This window comes from Blennius ocellaris, assembly GCF_963422515.1.
Source record: "Blennius ocellaris genome assembly, chromosome: 4".
Classification (NCBI taxonomy): Eukaryota; Metazoa; Chordata; class Actinopteri; order Blenniiformes; family Blenniidae; genus Blennius; species Blennius ocellaris.
This window is the reverse complement of record NC_137653.1, coordinates 9,971,439-9,988,693: the sequence shown is the minus strand read 5'-3', so window position 1 is coordinate 9,988,693 and position 17,255 is coordinate 9,971,439. Positions and strand designations below refer to the sequence as shown.

The window sequence follows — 17,255 nt, the reverse complement described above, 5'->3', positions numbered from 1 at the left end:
CAGATTTTATGGCAGAAAAACCTTTTGGACGTACTAAAGTACTGGATGACATTTATGTGAACAGTGACACATAAAGATAGGCAGCTGCAGTTCATCACATTTACATCTATGGTTTTGTTAGAGTCACCAATAACCCAATAATGCAACAATAATACGTTTTTGGACGACATGAGGAAAGCACACCAAAAGGCCTCAAGTCCAGGGTCAAACCACAAGAAAACCTCTGATTAATGGTGTCAATCTATTTGTATTTTGGTATTAGTATTCGGAGTCACGCCTCTCTGTCTTCACCGATTTAATCCACTTGGGAAACTTTTTCAGTTGCATCTGTTCTCTTCAGTGTCACCTACACAATGTGACTAGCAGCAGTTCTTTGAATGCATTCATAACAGGAACACAAGAGATTCAAAACAGCACATTAAATCAACCATAAAAGCTGCTTTATGATTAAAAAAATGGGATTATATGAGAAACGGGAATGAATCACCATCTAATTTGGAGAACCCAAATGTAAATCCATGTTGCCAAAATGCTGGAGGTTCTCGTGTCCACCCAAGCTAAAGTAACTGAGCTCTGAAGGATTAATTAAAGTGCTGGAAGCGCAAAGAAATGCAAACTCTCACACCTTGCAGCTTGATCAGATTCACTGCCGGACTGATTAGAGCATGGAAATCAATTATCTCCATACCCATCTCTACGTAAATATGCAAGCGGTAATATCACTGATATCAAGTGTTTTAAAATGTGACTCCAGCACGATGGAGATTTTCTGGATCATCAAGCTCCACTCACCCACACCGGTGTCCCGGAGCAAAATGCCAGAGCCGAGTTAACAGCTGTAGCTCGGCCGAATGTGGGACGACACCAGGCAGGTGTGTGAGGAAGCATCCCGCTGGCAAGGAGAACGTTTTCCATCTACCTCAGAATGCTTTCAAACCAAAAATACCTCTGCATAGCTCCAACGTTTCTCCAGCTCGACCAACATAAAGTTTATTACGAGATCCCACGTAAACAAATGTGGATTCTCACTTGTATCGATGTACAGGAAGCAGAGCTGTTGTTATGAACAGGATTTGATTTAAGCCCTAAAATAAATCTCTCTTGTTGTTTCACCATCAACCGTTCAGAATAGGTGGCAGACAAACACTGAAAAACAACATTGGTTATGTTCTTGTATGGTTTAAAACGTTGGCACTGACTAAAGAGAGAAGGTTGAACTGAAGGTGGAAGAGCTGAGGACGACGAGGTTTTCACTGGCAGTGAGCAGAATGGACAAGATGAAGAGTGAGGAGACTCAAGGAGCTGGTTTGACAGTTTTGTGGGAAATTGAGATACGAGGTTGAGATTGTTTCATCATGTATAGAAGAGATGATGAGAATGGATGCAGTGAGAGGACATGCAGGCGACTGACATGAGGAAGGAGCATGAAGGAGAAAGGTTCGGGATGACAGTCTGGTAATCCTAACAGTAGCAAAAGAAGAGGTTGTGTGGACAAGTCAATTTCCAGAACTCTAAAAACTAAAGAAAACAAAAACTAAAGCTAATGAAATGCTACTTGATGGTCCATTGCCGTACAAATAGACATTCACACAATACACTGCAAACCCAACACACGTTGTAGCACTTTACCTATTTCGGCTGTTAAATCCGCTCTATTAAAGCTCAACTTGGTGCGATTAGTGAAATATTGAAGTTAAGCTTCGAGAGAAAACGTTTCTAGGAACAAATTATTTGTCCATTTGCTGTTCGCTGGAGAATTAATGCAATTAGATGATGTGATTAAAAAAAAAAAAAGAACAGCAACAAAAAGACAAAAAAAGTTTCACTCTTAGATTAATCTGGTGGTTGTAAAGCACATAGGAGGCAATCAATGTGGCAATTGGGGGGGGGCATGGTCACCTCAAATTATTCCACAATAGATTTTTTTTTTTTTACTGCTTCACCATTGGTTACATTCACACATGAAGTTACACCCACACTAACCAATATTGACAGTTGCTATAGAAGTTCATTTTTGGTCCAGTTTGACACAGACAGTAGTGATGAGGAGCAAACTGCCTTTATTGGGCACAGAAGATAAACTGTTCCACCACAGCTGCCACCAATTGCGACAATGGAATCAGGTGGTTGTACAGTCTACGACTTGTATAGCGAACGATTTGGTTGATGCAATAAAAAGAGAGAACATGACAGTGTAGTATCGGATTTACAGACACATTTGTTTATTTGTTTGCATCTTAATCCAGATTTTACGCCAAGCTGCATGACTTCAGGCTAAAGCCGCTCATATTTATAAGAAGCAAAAGTGGCATAAAGGTTCAGACAATTTCATTTCAAATCTCAGGATGAATACTCAAGCCGGAAATGATGAACAGGGACCAACAATTGTGTTACTCGACGATAAGCAAAACTTAACTTAAATTTTGTTTTATGTATCGATACAGAAGATTTACTTCCCACAAGAGAAGGGTAAGGTCAAGGCCTTGTAGTACAATCGAGACAAAACCAGCAATTTAACAGAGGCCACAGACAGAGAAAAGCTCCTCTTGTACCAGGACTTAATCCAAAGAGTCAGAGTCATTTAGCTTGCTGCAGTAAAAAACAAAAAAACAAGATGTGAAGATTTTAAAATAGGAATTGGAGAGCAAATTTCACAATCCTGCAAATCACTACATGAAGTACAACGTCAAACTCTGCTTGACAGTATAATTACATGTCAATTCGACCGGGCGACGTTGAGCTGGACAGAAGTGAAATCTGATCTTTGCAGAACGTTTTTGCTCCGAAACACTTTCACCATCTCCACTGGCACCCTCATATTTCCAACAGAGTGGTTCCACAGAAACGAAGGACTGTGGCTGTTTTGTGGTTGATGACAGCTCAGCTGTTCGTGCACACATTTATACAACACATTAATGCATCAACACACAGCCTTGATGCCGATCGTCCATCACATCATCCAAACTAAAGCGATCAAGGTGCTTTCATGAAGCCTTTACACTGACTGACACAGTAAATATTGAGGTGTCTATAGTCGTTATGATCGCGTATGTGTGTGTTTGTCTGTGGTGCAGAGAATAAATAGTGACCATGAAAGCCATCTGTTGATTAATGTTTCATATCAGTGAGGTGAGATGAGCCCTGGACAGATGTGACATCTCATTTAGAGAAACATCACCGCCGCTTTCTTTCATTTATCTCACCCAATGTCATGTGGCGTGCGTGTGCGTGTGCGTGTGCGTGTGCGTGTGCGTGTGTGTGTGTGTGTGTGTGTGTGTTTTGCTGGTGTTGTGGGGACAGGCATTGGAAGGTTGCTCAAAAGGAGCAAATAAAGCAACTCACGACATTTCAATGCGAGACGCATTTGTTTGAATTGCTCCAGAAGAAATTGTAACGTCATATATCAACTCATAGTTTCCATCTGTATGAAGAAAAATTACTCTCTCACACACATTTACAGTCACTAATTAACCAAACAAACATGCAACTAGATTGTGGAGGAAAGTACCTTTGGTTCACACTAACGGCTACGGTAAGAATATTCAAGCTTCACTATGACAACACCAATGAAACACCCGTTCATCTTCCATACTGCTTCATCCTGTGCAGGATCGTGGGGCACTGGAGCCAATTCCACTTTACTAAGGGCAAGGGCAGAACACACCCTGGACTTATTGCCAGTCCATCACGAAGCAAACGAATAGAAAGACAACCACATTCACATTCACACCATGGGAGGCAGTGTCGAGCTCAAAAATAAATGATGCAAGTGTATGAAGCGCAGTTTTATGACCTTAAAGTGTTTAATGACATCACAAGGACTCTGTCCTGCCTCCTGCCATCTGCAAATAGATGTGAATTAATATAATGCTGTATCATGGATATTCACAAGTGTGTGTCTGAGTTTATTTCATTTTTCAGTAATTATAAATTAAGCAGAAAAAAAACAGTAAGGACATATCTATTCATCAACACTCAAAGTCATGATTGTTTCCTTTTTAAACGTTGCCATGTTTATGAGGACATGCATTTGTGGGATGAGCAGCAGAACTGAGTATGTGGGTAGCATCAAATGAAACATTTGCCAAATCTTCTCTGCCAAACACTGAATGTTGTTTTGAGCTTCTGTTACCCCCAGGCGCTGACAATCACATCCCTGATCTCGCACCTTGAAAATAGTGACAAAACCAGGGTGTGCTGTGTGGCTGTCCTTTGTGTGCTTCTGTCATGTGTGGTGGCATTTGTCATATTGCAGCAGCAGTGAAAACGTGTCATCTTTAAAGACACTGTACCGGCTGACCTGTCCAAATAGAGGATTATCAGGGAGCGCACACATTCAAAGCCGAAAGGTCAATCTGATCTCTTGGCTGCTCGGTGACTGATGGACTTCAATTTTCTCTTCGCCCTGTTCATCTCGCCCCCTCCCAGCAGGACTCTGAATATTAGGCTTTGAACGGCTCAAGAGGGAAAGAGAGATGGCCGTATTAGCCGAGGCACGGTGAAAAGAGGCGGAGAAGTTGAAAGGGCATAAACTGTCAGAGGTATAGTAAAACAACAGAAAGAGCGGTGGAAAAAAAAGAGACACTGTAAAGAAAAAAATTGTAATAAATGAACACGTCAGTTTGAAATGTTTGCTTATTCATCAGGAAGTTAAATTAGTTTCCATTAAAATGTGACTCTACGTAATGGGGGTTCAGCAAATGTTATGTCACTGCACTGCAAACAACTCCTTTTCTGCCCATGAAGATGCCCCACAGGCTTAAGGAACAGAATCCTGCATTTACTCTTCAAGGTTCTGCAGCAATTGACATTTCAGTTTAGGAGAGACAAACAAAACCGCACTGTCAGCAACACCTGCAACGTGGGCATCCTGCTGCGGTAGAAATCAAACTTCACATAAAATGAAATGTTGTTTCAGCTCGTAGCGCTGTGATCAGATTTACACCAGGCTGCGAAAAGCTGCACAGGCTTATCTAAACAAATGGCTGAGAGTCAAGAGAAAGGAAAACCAAATAGATTAAAACAAAATTCATCTCACCTGGTGCAGAGCAGTAAGACCGTCTTCATTGCAGAGGTCTGGACTCACGTTGTTTTTCAGCAGGTAACGAACTGGTGAAAAAGCAGAAAAAGAAAGAAACCTCTTTGAATCACAGATTTCAACAAATTAGAGCCAACCAAGAGGTCTTGATCTACTTCATGCATCACTTTAACAAATCAGTTCAGAAGTAATTACAACCAAGTATCTGTATTTTGTAAACCAAGGATTGAATTGTTCTCAGCTTGCTGCCCATGCATACAAATTGGGAATACGATTCAGCTGCTTTTTCCATTATCAATATTTGAGCGAGATTACAAATGCCTGAGCTCCAGAGAAGGGGAGTAAGAGTACTGGGGGGGGGGTCTAATGCAGCCTAATTCCTATGAGCATGCACCTAAACTTAACCTTTTGTCTCTGAATGACATCACCAATCAATCTGCAATCCGTTAATCGTGATGCAGCGTCATGATGCATCGCTGCAGGAACTTCAATCTCTCAAATTATCAGCCTGGTCAGGATGTTAACCAAATGACCCTGGAAATATAGATGAACATGTGAGGGAGTGAATGGGGATAGGGAGGATGATGTAATGAAGCTCGGGATTATACCGTTGGCCTGCCTCGCACTGCGAACAGATGAGCGCTGGGCTCTGATTCTCAAACTACCAACACCCGACAGCTGCCGGGCGGAGAAAACCTGCCAGCCTGCACAGGAAGTGGTAGAGGCACGTAGGGCACCTCTCAATGTCATTATTATCCCTTGTTTTTGGCAGAGCTGCCACCTGCCTTCACTCTCAAATACAAAAAGAAAAAAGAAAAAAAATACAAAAAAACAGAGCAAGTGTACGAACCAGGTTTTGATGTTGAAAGAGATATGAGAGGGATCTGGGATTAATAATTTCTATATCAACTGGCAGGAAAACCAGCCCAAATACATTAACTAGATCTGCCATGAAAGTCATGTCACAAATACACGTGTTTATAAAAATAGGACGCACAATCCTCTTGTAAACTTTTTTAAAAGCTCCGGTTGCATTAAAAACTAAATAAATCTGATCCATGAACCTGGCCTGTATGAATTTGGTTTTATATGAATCCACAATTGGGATCAAGGCCATTGGCCAGGAATGCACCTGCTAAAAAATATATTTTTAATGCTTGGTTGTTTGGTTATAGATAGAGGATTTAATCACGAAGGGGCAGGACGCAAGGTTGAAAGTGAACATACTACAGCTTATTTTATCATTTATTTTTGCCTTAATTTAGACTATATTTGTTGCAAAAAAAAGTATGTGGTTATTAAATAATTACATTTATAAACTGCTTATACATTTTTCTTAATGAAAATTTCTTGTAAAAACAAAAATGGAAAGATCATATGCATTTCTGTCACCATATTTCTCTGGATTCTGTGGAGCTCTTTAAAATATATAGAGCATCAAATTGGCTCTATGATCAGACTTCAACCATTTTTACAAATAAAACCACATATAAACAATAGGAAGAAAACAGTTTTTTCTTCACAGCAGTGTTTCCTTTCTGTGATTTGAAATTATTCCGCTTCTCATTAAGAGGTAAATGAAACCCGACATGTTCTTCAGAAGACAGAGGAAGCAAAAGTAGAAATCCATTGGAGATATATATATATATATATAAAAACAAATCATGTTGCCCAGTTTGAGATGAACAGAAGCAGCAGGAATACAGAAAAAGAGGAAATTATGTGAAGGAAAAGTCCCTGAATCGACTCGTTACTCTGTGGTTATGCACCCCAACCTCTTGACTATTTGTTTCCCTGCTCTCTTTCTCTCCGTCTTTTAAAAAAAATCTGTTTTCAAGTCGTTTCCATGCCCGTCTGTGTGCTGGCGCCCTCCACACCCATACTCCACTTTGACATTGTGATTTCTGTTTTGACAATGTTTTTATTATATCAGCCTTAAACTAGGGGCCACCTTCATGCTGGTATGAGACCTAAAGTTCTTACAGCATCTGAACCATGTCTGTGACACAGGAAAAAATGGGATCAAAGCTTTTTCAGTCAATTTCTGAAAAATTATGTTCCCCATTACATCATTTGGAGGTTGTGAAGATTGTGTGAACAAAGTGAGAAGCTTCAACTGATTCCCCCATGAGGCATAAATGAAGCTGTCTGATGGAAGCCTGAGAAAAATTATCTGAATCTCACACTGCTCTTAATTGATCTCAGTTGTGCGAAGGGAAAACAAAAGAAACAGAGATACAATCCTATGTTAAATCTGCGGTGTGCAAAAAAGAAGACAATGCATCACTAATGATACCTGCTACATAGAAACTGCAACACAGTCTATAATTTAACATAACATTTAAACGTTCTCATCTTTTTATGTTTTATTATCGTTGAGGTGACATACCTGCTCTTTACTGTAGAAAAGTTCACATTTCTTTATATTTCTTTTCTATTATGTTCAGTTCTAGTTTTTGAGGAGTATATCAATGGAAACAAAATGTAAAGTGTGTAAGCCTGTGAACTTGTGAAAACGGAAAAGCAAAGCTGGCAAACATGCTCCCATGGAAACAGTTTGTTACAAAAAGACTTTGATAAAAAAAGAACAATTCGACTTCTTCACTTTGGAAAAAAATTTATACAAAGATAGAGCGACTGAAATCTAAAGGTAAATCTTTTTATTTTTTAAATTAAGTAGGAAACCTTTTAAAGTAATCAGAAAAAAGAGACCCAAGTAAAGTATTGAAAATGCGTTGTTATTTTGACCTCTGAATATGAAATATTGCTTTATCTATTAAGCTGCTGCAGCTGGATTTTTTTTTTTTTTTTTAAGTGAACACACCTGCCCGATTCCTCCAAACATCTTTGGCAAGAGAGTCTTTGATGAGACGGATAAAAAGCAGTTTTACTAGGAGGAGCTGCAGCTGGTTCCTTCTGAGAAAAATCTCCCAAGATATTAAATTCATTTTTTATCAAGACAAGCTAACAAGATGACGGGAGGCAGTTTGTACTGGAAAAGGGAGGTCATGACAATGAGAGGAATTTGAAGGTAACCGAAAAGGAGAGAGTTCAGCTCTTCTGTCCAGCAGGTTTGTTTTGCAGGAGTTTTCCTTGAAGTGAAGGACAAAACCTGGCAGCTGCTCATTATGGAGGCACATTGTGCAAAATGTGGTGAAGAGGCTGTTCTTTTAAAAATAAAGCTGGAGGATGAAAGGGCAGCCGTCATCAACCCAAGTGCATTATAGAACTTCCTGTACTCTGCACCAATAGACCTTTGATGAATAGGACTGTCAACCCTGCTTACATGTCATATTTCACTTTGTCTGAGCAATTTCTGCATCATCACGCCTTCAACATCGGAAGCCTGTAGAGCCTAAGTATCTGCTTCAGTGGCAGCCCTGCGGGATCGGAGCGAGCGCAGAGCTGAAATGTTACGGCGACTCCAGGGAGAATTTCATCCAAGGTTATGGAGTGCAAGTTCAGTTCGACTGCATCCAACAAACGCCACACCACATTTCTGCTTTCCCCGCGTGCATTCGCAGAGGCAAGTGTTGTAAATCAAGAGCGTAACAACGCAGGTTGTAAACAACCAATCTCAGGGGAGCGACAGTGCCAACATCTTCTTACGCAGCATCCCTCTGTGATATTCTTGTAATTACATGTCTGGAGTTGGAAATATGAGGGGACCAAATGTCACATTGTGCCGCCTGAGGAGACCAAAACTGAATTCAAATTAGCTGGCAACCTGCTTTTGAATGGAGGATTTCTAGAGGATGGCAACAAGCCAATACGGAAAATGAATAAGTGTTTGTGGTAAATATTAATGAAGTTATTGTAAATGTATGAAGATGTGATCCACGGTGCAACAGTTTTAGAGGACAGAAGCCTCCCCCCCACGCACGCACACATGATGGTGCCATCTGTTCCATACCATTTTTATAATATATATTCTGCTTGTACTTTCTGTGTTAAGTGCCGCTGGATGACTTTTGCAACTGCTGTGATAATAAAAATGAATAAAAAAAAAATGGAATAGAAAATTCAAGAGGACAATCTTGGAGCTGCTTACAAAATTTATTGTATCATAATTGTGCACTTCCGCAGGTCCATAACTAAAATATTTATGCAAAGAAGCAATTCAAGTAATGACTAAATGCGGGACCCATGTTCAAAGTTTTAATGCTGAGAAAAAGTGGATTAAAAACGGGCAGTCGAAGCCAAAAACCCATGTATGAAATATAATTCGATTTGTACAGAGCCAAAGACAGACCAACTACAGCGTCATTTCCTTTATTTGTTTACATTCAATAGGAGGAGGGAAAAAAAACATCGCTAATGGAAAAATCTATATTCCTAACAATGTGACTACGCTCGAGATTTATTTTCAACCCCATAACGTCCTGAGAAGCATTTATCAGCATTAAGCATGTAAATGTAAAGAGCCTTTAATTCACTCGAAACTCTGTCGCAACATTATTTAAGCTTTCCTTTCTTGATTTTTCATTTACTGAAAGAAATGAATTGCTGCAGGTAGGAGTCACAGTCTGAGCGTAAAACCTGCACAGATGTGACAAGAGGATTTCAGGAACTCAGATGAGGATTGTTAAGCTTTTTTTTATCTCCACTTCTAAATTGACATTAAACTTTTTTCTCTCACTCTCTCTTTCCATTTCCCCAGAATCCTGGTGTTGAGAACGAGAGTATTTACATCCAGCAGTGTCGGGAACAGAAGAAACATTCAGAAATTATTTTGCAGTAAAATCCGTCCTCAAGGGGGGATGCAGCCACTTTGATTAAATAAACATATAAGCAAAATAATTTGTGTAGTTTTTAGCACTCACGCCTCACAGCGGGATCCCCAGTTGAAGTCCGGTGTTGGAGGAATTTACAAGTTCTTCCAGTTCATGCACCAGTACTCCAGTGTAGTACTCCCATAGTATAAACTATGCTGGCGTCTCTCCATTGGGTAAATTCTGCCTTCGCCTTTGAGCCAGCTGGGATCGGTTCCAGTCCAATATAATCTTAATTTGTATGATATTAAAGAAGGATGGATCAATAAGCCCAAGTTTTTAGACGTTTTCTTCAATTGAGCTTTCAGTCTCTATAACTGAATATAGTAGCTTTAACATTTTGTATCATTTTGAATAAAAGAGAGTGCACAAGGGATTCTATATGTGGTCAAAATGATGAGAAACACTGGATTCTTTTGGGCAAAAATGTGATCAGCTGCAATCAACAAGATGTTGTGGGGAAAAATGCAAATCAAGGATTTTCTGTCCATCAGGACTTTTCAGGGGCAACTATGCCAACTTTTGCGAGTCTGCCATGTTTTGGCATCAATTCTGACTTTGTCATATAAAGTTCTGGCTCCAAAAAGTCTCAAAACAACAGAACAGAAGAATTTGATCGCAACAGCATCAGCAATAACTACTACAAATTAGGACAATTTTTTTTTTTTTTAAACTTTAACTTAATGACTTAAACCTTTTGTCTTTAAAATTTGTTTACCATATGCCACCTTGCTGACAACACAATGAAATTAATTTGAAAATAAAAACAAAGATTAAAAAAAAAGTGAAGGCAGAACATACACTCAAAGAAAATACCATCTGGGTAAAAAGAGAACTGTGTTTTCTCTGGAGGATTTATATAGCCACTTACAAGTCCAATAAGCAGTGCAGCAACAGAGCCAGAGAAACTGACCAACATGCTCCAGGTCTCACTATAGCAACACATGCTTGTACATACTAATGACACAACTCTAATCCAACAAATCAATCTTGTTGCCTGTGAATTAAATTTATCCAGAACTAATCTGCAAAAGCAAATAAGGGAAATGTGATGTTGATTATATTATTTCTGCTCCTAACATAATGAGGAAATGAGGCGTGATATACTACTAAAGAAATTAACCTTATGAAAATGGTGTTAGAATCGACTTGTATTTAATTCTGGGATGCTGCTATTAAAATGTGAATCACTGGATTCAGAGGTTTGCAGCAATTCTTTTTCAATAAATCTGAGGTTGCGTGATGTTCGTGTTTAACATTCTACATTTCTTTATACTTCTTCTCTCAGGGCCTCTTTAATTGCTGCTAAAATCTATTCTTTGGCTAGAAGGACATGGATAACCATGCAGCAGCCCATCATCAAGCATGCAAATAAGTCCTGCTTTTAACAAATAGTTCTCAACAAAGGCATTAATATGATCTGTCCAAAATATCAGCTAATGTCAGTTTTTATCTAAAAACTCATTTATTTTCTTTTTAGACAAAGTGGGCCCGTCAAGCTTTGTTTTGTTTGATGTTTTTGAAATGTTGAAACAGTGCGAATGGAGCCGACTTCACATAGCAGTTAAAAGCACAGCAGGTCATTTTTTCCTACCAAGCGGTTTGTCAATCAAATGTACTTTCCCCCCAAAAAATCTGCTGGAGTTGAAGTATGTGGGATTGTGAAACTTGTCATTTTCACCACATCTGACAATATTTCTTCTGGTATATAAACACATCAATCACTGCATTACCTGTTAATTAAGTATTCTGTATGCGAGGTCGGCACATGAGCAGCTTGAATAGCAAGTGCAGTGTTGTTGGTATGAAAACGCAATCCGGTCAGGGGATTCAGGGCTGTACTGCAACCTCAAGGGAAGGGACTCGGTTTTGAATGTGGGCAATTAAAAGTATATCAACATTCAGGGGGGAACGTTGTTACATTGTTTAAGGCAAATAGTAATATGTGCAACACACAGAATTTATTAAACAACTGTGGATGTCTATAAGCTGACAGAGTGCGTTTATGCACCTGGCAGCTATAATGTCCTTAATGACGATTGTTGGCCATAAGAACGGATGAAGTCCGGACATGACGGCTGATATTATTGTATACGTGATTTCAGAGATGTGAGCTGTTTGTTACACAACTGATGTCCTCAGTCCTTCCCTTCAGCAGTCACTTTCACCACTGCTAAGCTGAACTGACTAACACACGCGATAAAATAAATGAACAACAAATGACTACAACAAATTAAAATAGTAGATTCCAGTACCAGAAAAAAAACAACTTTAGGATAAAGATGTTAAAAAAAAAAAGTCTTGCAAAACTAAACGTGAAATATACTAATGGTCTTCGATCGAGATCTGGAAAGTTTTATTCCAAGTAAATAAAAACTTAAATCCCCAAACAACTCCAACACTCACACAATTGATCAGATGATAAAAATCAAGACTCTCACCGAACTCAAACGCTACTTTTCTCTGAGATGGAAAATAATCCAGAGGTTGTCGGCTTCGAGATAAATAATACAGGGGTTGTGAGAATAAAATAATCAGTAAGAGTGACAGTCTGTGTGAACTCCGGCAGCCGATAAACACTGTTGACTTCCCCAGTTATTAATTAAACCCGGACTCATGCTATAAATACGCAGCTGCAGCCCAGGCCACTCTGAGAGACCGTATTAATGTTTGTGCACACCCCATTACACCTGAACGCAGGGCATTAGAAACGATTATGCGCACGTCATTTCTAATACACGTGTGCAGATTGTTCTCGTCACTAACATGCTGGTCATGTGCGCAGTGATGTATGAACACCTCTGTTCCCCCATTGTTTGGAAAAGCAATCCTGAAGGTGACAGTTGTCTAATGGTGTCTGTTGGTGAAAGGAGTCAGATAAGCTCTTTCGGCTCTTCAGGATGGAAAATTATACATTTTTAAGCATATTGGATGAGGAAATGCACATGCAGGTGGCACAGATGCACTCCGTACCATCAAAAAGCCTGACTAGTGATTGGTTGTTTTTTTTAAGTCGGGAGTGCACCAAAATGTATGCACTGGTGCTGAATGTTTCTTTCAGGGAGACGGCAACCGAGGATGCATTAGTCAAGATGAAATGAATCTCAGTCATGATGTTTGATGCGTCTGATGCGAAGGAAAATCAAGACCGAGACTGCTGTAAACAGCCCGAAGGAAAAGCCTTTGAGTGAGAGTCAAAGTTTGACAAACACTTTATATATGGCCATGTTCTCGCTTAATATTTATGAATGTTTCTGTGGCTGTTTTGTTTCAACACTCTTTTAATGCATATTTTATGCTGTGGTTTGTTGGTTCGTCTTTTTACATGTCGGGCTGGAATGTTTGTTTTATTTTGTTTTCAATCTTTGGTCTGTCCCACTCAATTTGTGTAAACAGCATTCAATAAAAAAAAAAAAAAGCTCATGAAATTCAGATTCTCCATCTCTTTTGCGACGAACGATAGTGTGGAGGTGCATTGTGTACGCGGGTCAATAACACAGCGGTGACAGACCTCTTTATCATGTCAGAACAGAGACGCACAGTCACAAATAGAAATGTATCAATACGCGGAATTTGTTTTTCTATTCAAAGACTTGGAACATGTGCTGTGGTTCTGAAAATTACATTTTTCAAATAGTTATATTCACAGTGAAAGGGCAAAGTATCATCTGTTTGAATGCAATTGTGTAAACATTTTTCTTCATTTGACTTGGTTTGGCAGACACGGTAAATAATCACGTGAGATCTGTTCCCAATTTTGCTGTAGGTATATCCAAACCGCTATCGAGTAATTTGTTACAAAAACTTGGCTGGGTTCAAACCTTTTGGGAAAATTGACTGATTATGAGCATTTTATCTTCTCGAAAGAAAAACGGAGAAAGTGTGCAATGACATCAAAACAACACACAGGCACAAACATTAGTAGTAAGTCAATTATAATTTTAGTGTACACAGAGGGCTAAAATAATGCGGTCAAAACCTCATTATTGAAAATGTATCGGAATAATTACAATTGCGAACAGCAAAAAGTTCAATAGCAGCTGTGGTAAGCTTGGGACTTCCAATACGTCCCGAACCACTCAAGTCAACAAAGTACTTGTTAAGTATGCAAGCATAACACAAACAGCATCTTAAACAACAGCTGTGGATCTTCCTCAGTGTTTCAACTAAGGATTGGTTCAGGTACGCCACTGATAGTTGGTCAACTGCAGTTTGTAAGTGGTCTGATTCCAGTATACACACAATGGACTTCATGCAAAAAACTTGCAACACTTAAAGTCTTCTTATTTTAAGCAATAAGATATAAGCTTCAGTGCTTGGTAATTCTGGTTCTTTCAGTGTAATGGATTCAATTGCATTTTAAGGCTGTAGATTTATGAAATGTACAATCAGTGAGAAATGTAGCCTCTTTTTTGTTCATTTTAAAGATCTTCCCACTGGGATTGATAAAGTTTTTCTACTCTATCCTATTCCGAGGTAAGTTCAGCTTCCCATGCAAGGCAGTTCATACTGTGTTTTTAAAAAGTATTAAAAAGCTTGTGCTAAAAACGTTTGACACCCCACAGAAATCCCCCCCCCCCCCCCCCCCCCCCCCCCGTGTGTTGGACCGACTGAGGAAGTTGTGCAACAAACTATAATATATGGACACAAACTTTTGAATTATGAGAAGTACGCATGCCAAATCATGTCTCTGGTAGTAGGAGTGGAGTAAAAGGGTAAACAACACAAAACCTCTGACAATCATCATCTTTCAGTCCATCCTTCCGGGAACGCCAATGACAGCTAATGAGGATCATGTCTTGACTATGAAAATCTTTCCTCCCCGCAACCCTTGATTTATTGTTGAACGTCGTCCCCGTGACAATAGAGAGTAGCAACTATCAAGTGGAGTTACATTTAATACTCCACAGCAGCTAAACATATATATTCATAATTAGAAATGTTACCTTTCACAAGTTGTGAAATTGAAAAGTAAAGAGAAACGTGAACAACATGCCATGTAAAACCCCGGAAAGCAGAGAATGGCTATAAAGTGCAGTTGTAAATTATACAGATGGAGAGAATTGTACCAAAAAGAAAACTGTCAGAAAGTAAAATAGAGCTGAAGACATAAAGCATGAATATGATCCTTATCTGTCTGTGCCAACACCCTGTGGGACCGAACAAACACACAAACATGAGACTCTTAAAAAAAAAAAAAAAAGCAGTGCATTACAACCAGGAATCACCATGGTGATTATCTGCCGCCTCACAATCCAACAGCACCACGCTGCACAAAATCTCATGGATGCCTTCCTGGGCAGGTCCCATAAATTCCCAGTGAGGGAGGAGCTGGAGCTGGACGAGATGCCTCCAAAAAGATAAAAGATCCATCAACAAATAACGCAACGGGAAGAGAAGCCCACCCTTCCTTCCTGTTATCATGCTGTGCCTCAACAACACCGCGTGCGTCAGTGTTTAGTTGTACGTTAGAGATTGCAATGATTTCTGCAGGTTTTTCGAGGGGGGGGGTCGTAACTTCCCTGAATGTTGCTTGTTATTAAGAACTTGTTCAACAGTGAACACTGAAATGGAACCAGAGTCGTCTAACTTAGTTTTCCAAGTCGCCTCTAATTAAAATTGTAAATCCTCTTCGTTGCAACAACACGGTGACACTGACCTTTCGAGGAGGTACTAGCAGTAGGAATGTAGATTTCTAGGTGAAACAGAGACACATTCTTCACAAGCAAAAGGTCCCAACAGCTATTGGTGTGATACCTCTGGAAGTGGAGCAGATATTTCATTGTATACCTGCAGTAAAAGTCCTTCAGTACTGACAGGACAGGGCAGGCTAAGATGGATATAGGCAACTAAAGACATGCAAAACCCAAAACTCTGATGGATTAAATGAAATGAAATGTCACATTTCTTTCAAAATTAGTTTATATGAATGCTGAAGCAACATTGAAGAGATGACTGTTGGTGCTTTAACACAATAATTACAATATGAGGATGTTGATCAATAGTCACCAGCAATGTGGACAGGTACAAACAAAAGAACCATGTATCCATCCAGCTTTAGTCAATTCAGCATTATAGCTTGCTGGAGTGGATCCCAGTCACACCCACTCACACCTATTTGCAATTTAAAGACACTCATTCATGTAATACACATATCTCAATATAATGCTTGGATACGACCCACACTGGTGTGAATTTAACTTGGTACATGACAAACTGTCTCTTCTTTGCAACAACCGTCCGAGTTGCATGATCCCCGTCAAATGAATATAAAAGAAGGAATAAAGTGCATTCAAAGACACAAGAATAGAGAACAGGGAGAATACATGAAATGTATTGTTTTTTCCACAAATACAACATGTTGCTTTGAACCACATGCTTCTTTGAGGCTAAAAGTAAAGGCAGGTTTGTTGGTACTTTCCTAAATTCATTGTCATTTATAATAGTACTCTCATACTCTCCTGCTGGAGGGCAGAAAACAAGCCGATATCTGTCCCATGCCTTAGCAGGGTCTGTAGGTTTAAATTACCTATAATCACATTGGTTATAGTTCAAACTTTCAGTAAGGTGACACAACAATTAATCCTGATACATGCTGTGGAAGGATCATTGTTAGGATTATTATAAGCAAACTATGGCAGGAAACCGATTTTGGGGATTTCTTGGTTAAAATTTGATGATCAGTGTTGTGGAGCTGCGATGAACCAGAGGTTCGGGAAGCCAGCTTGTAACTGAAGCCAACAGGGTCACTGCTGTGGGTCCCTGAGCAAGGCCCTTAAGCCCCAACTGTTGAGGATTTATCAGGAACATCATCCTAGCGTAAAACATTTGCCAAATCAAACATGCAGATCACATGGTCGGCTGCGGCGACCCTGGAAGGGAGCACTGAAGACACACACTCCCTCTATTTCGCTCATCTGCAAGTCTCCAAGCAAGTCCCCAAGAGGCATTCAGGGACAAGCACTGATCATTTGTGTGTTGGAAGTGATTAAACCTTTTTAAGCTGCAGTGTGATGGTGAGTCACAGTGAGATTAGCTGTTTGGGAGACATTCTGTGTGGAGTTTGCACGTTCCATGTCTGCTTGGGTTTTCTCAGATTCCTCCAGTTTCCTCCTGCAGTCCAATCACGTGGATATTAAAATACAGCATACTTATTCAGAAGAGGAAAAACAATTCTATACATGTATATTTACCACGACAGAGCAGAGCAGTGTTTAAAAAAAAAAGTGGCACTGTCACATATTTTCAAACATCAGTGTCAAAAGTGAACCAGCTGATAAGTAGCAGTTCATTCACTGCAAGCAGGTTCAGAGATTTAACGCCTTCACGGGGCCCGGATGCGTTGTCACAAGGTTGCAAGGAGGTGTCACAAATCAAATCAGATTACACTGTGAATCTCTCAAACATCCGTCCAACTCTGCAGCTACACCAATTAGGATTCTCTC

General features: G+C 39.7%; 1 protein-coding gene across 1 annotated transcript in view; it reads right to left on the bottom strand.

Moving 5' to 3' along the window:
* ppp1r16b (protein phosphatase 1, regulatory subunit 16B) overlaps positions 1–17,255 on the bottom strand; it is a gene marked incomplete at its 5' end in the record, with an annotated part of 62,348 nt that overhangs the window by 28,151 nt on the left and 16,942 nt on the right. The window contains one exon of the mRNA XM_080495575.1: positions 5,039–5,109. Within this exon, the coding sequence (XP_080351701.1) occupies positions 5,039–5,109 (71 nt within the window). The remainder of the gene's footprint in view (positions 1–5,038; positions 5,110–17,255) is intronic.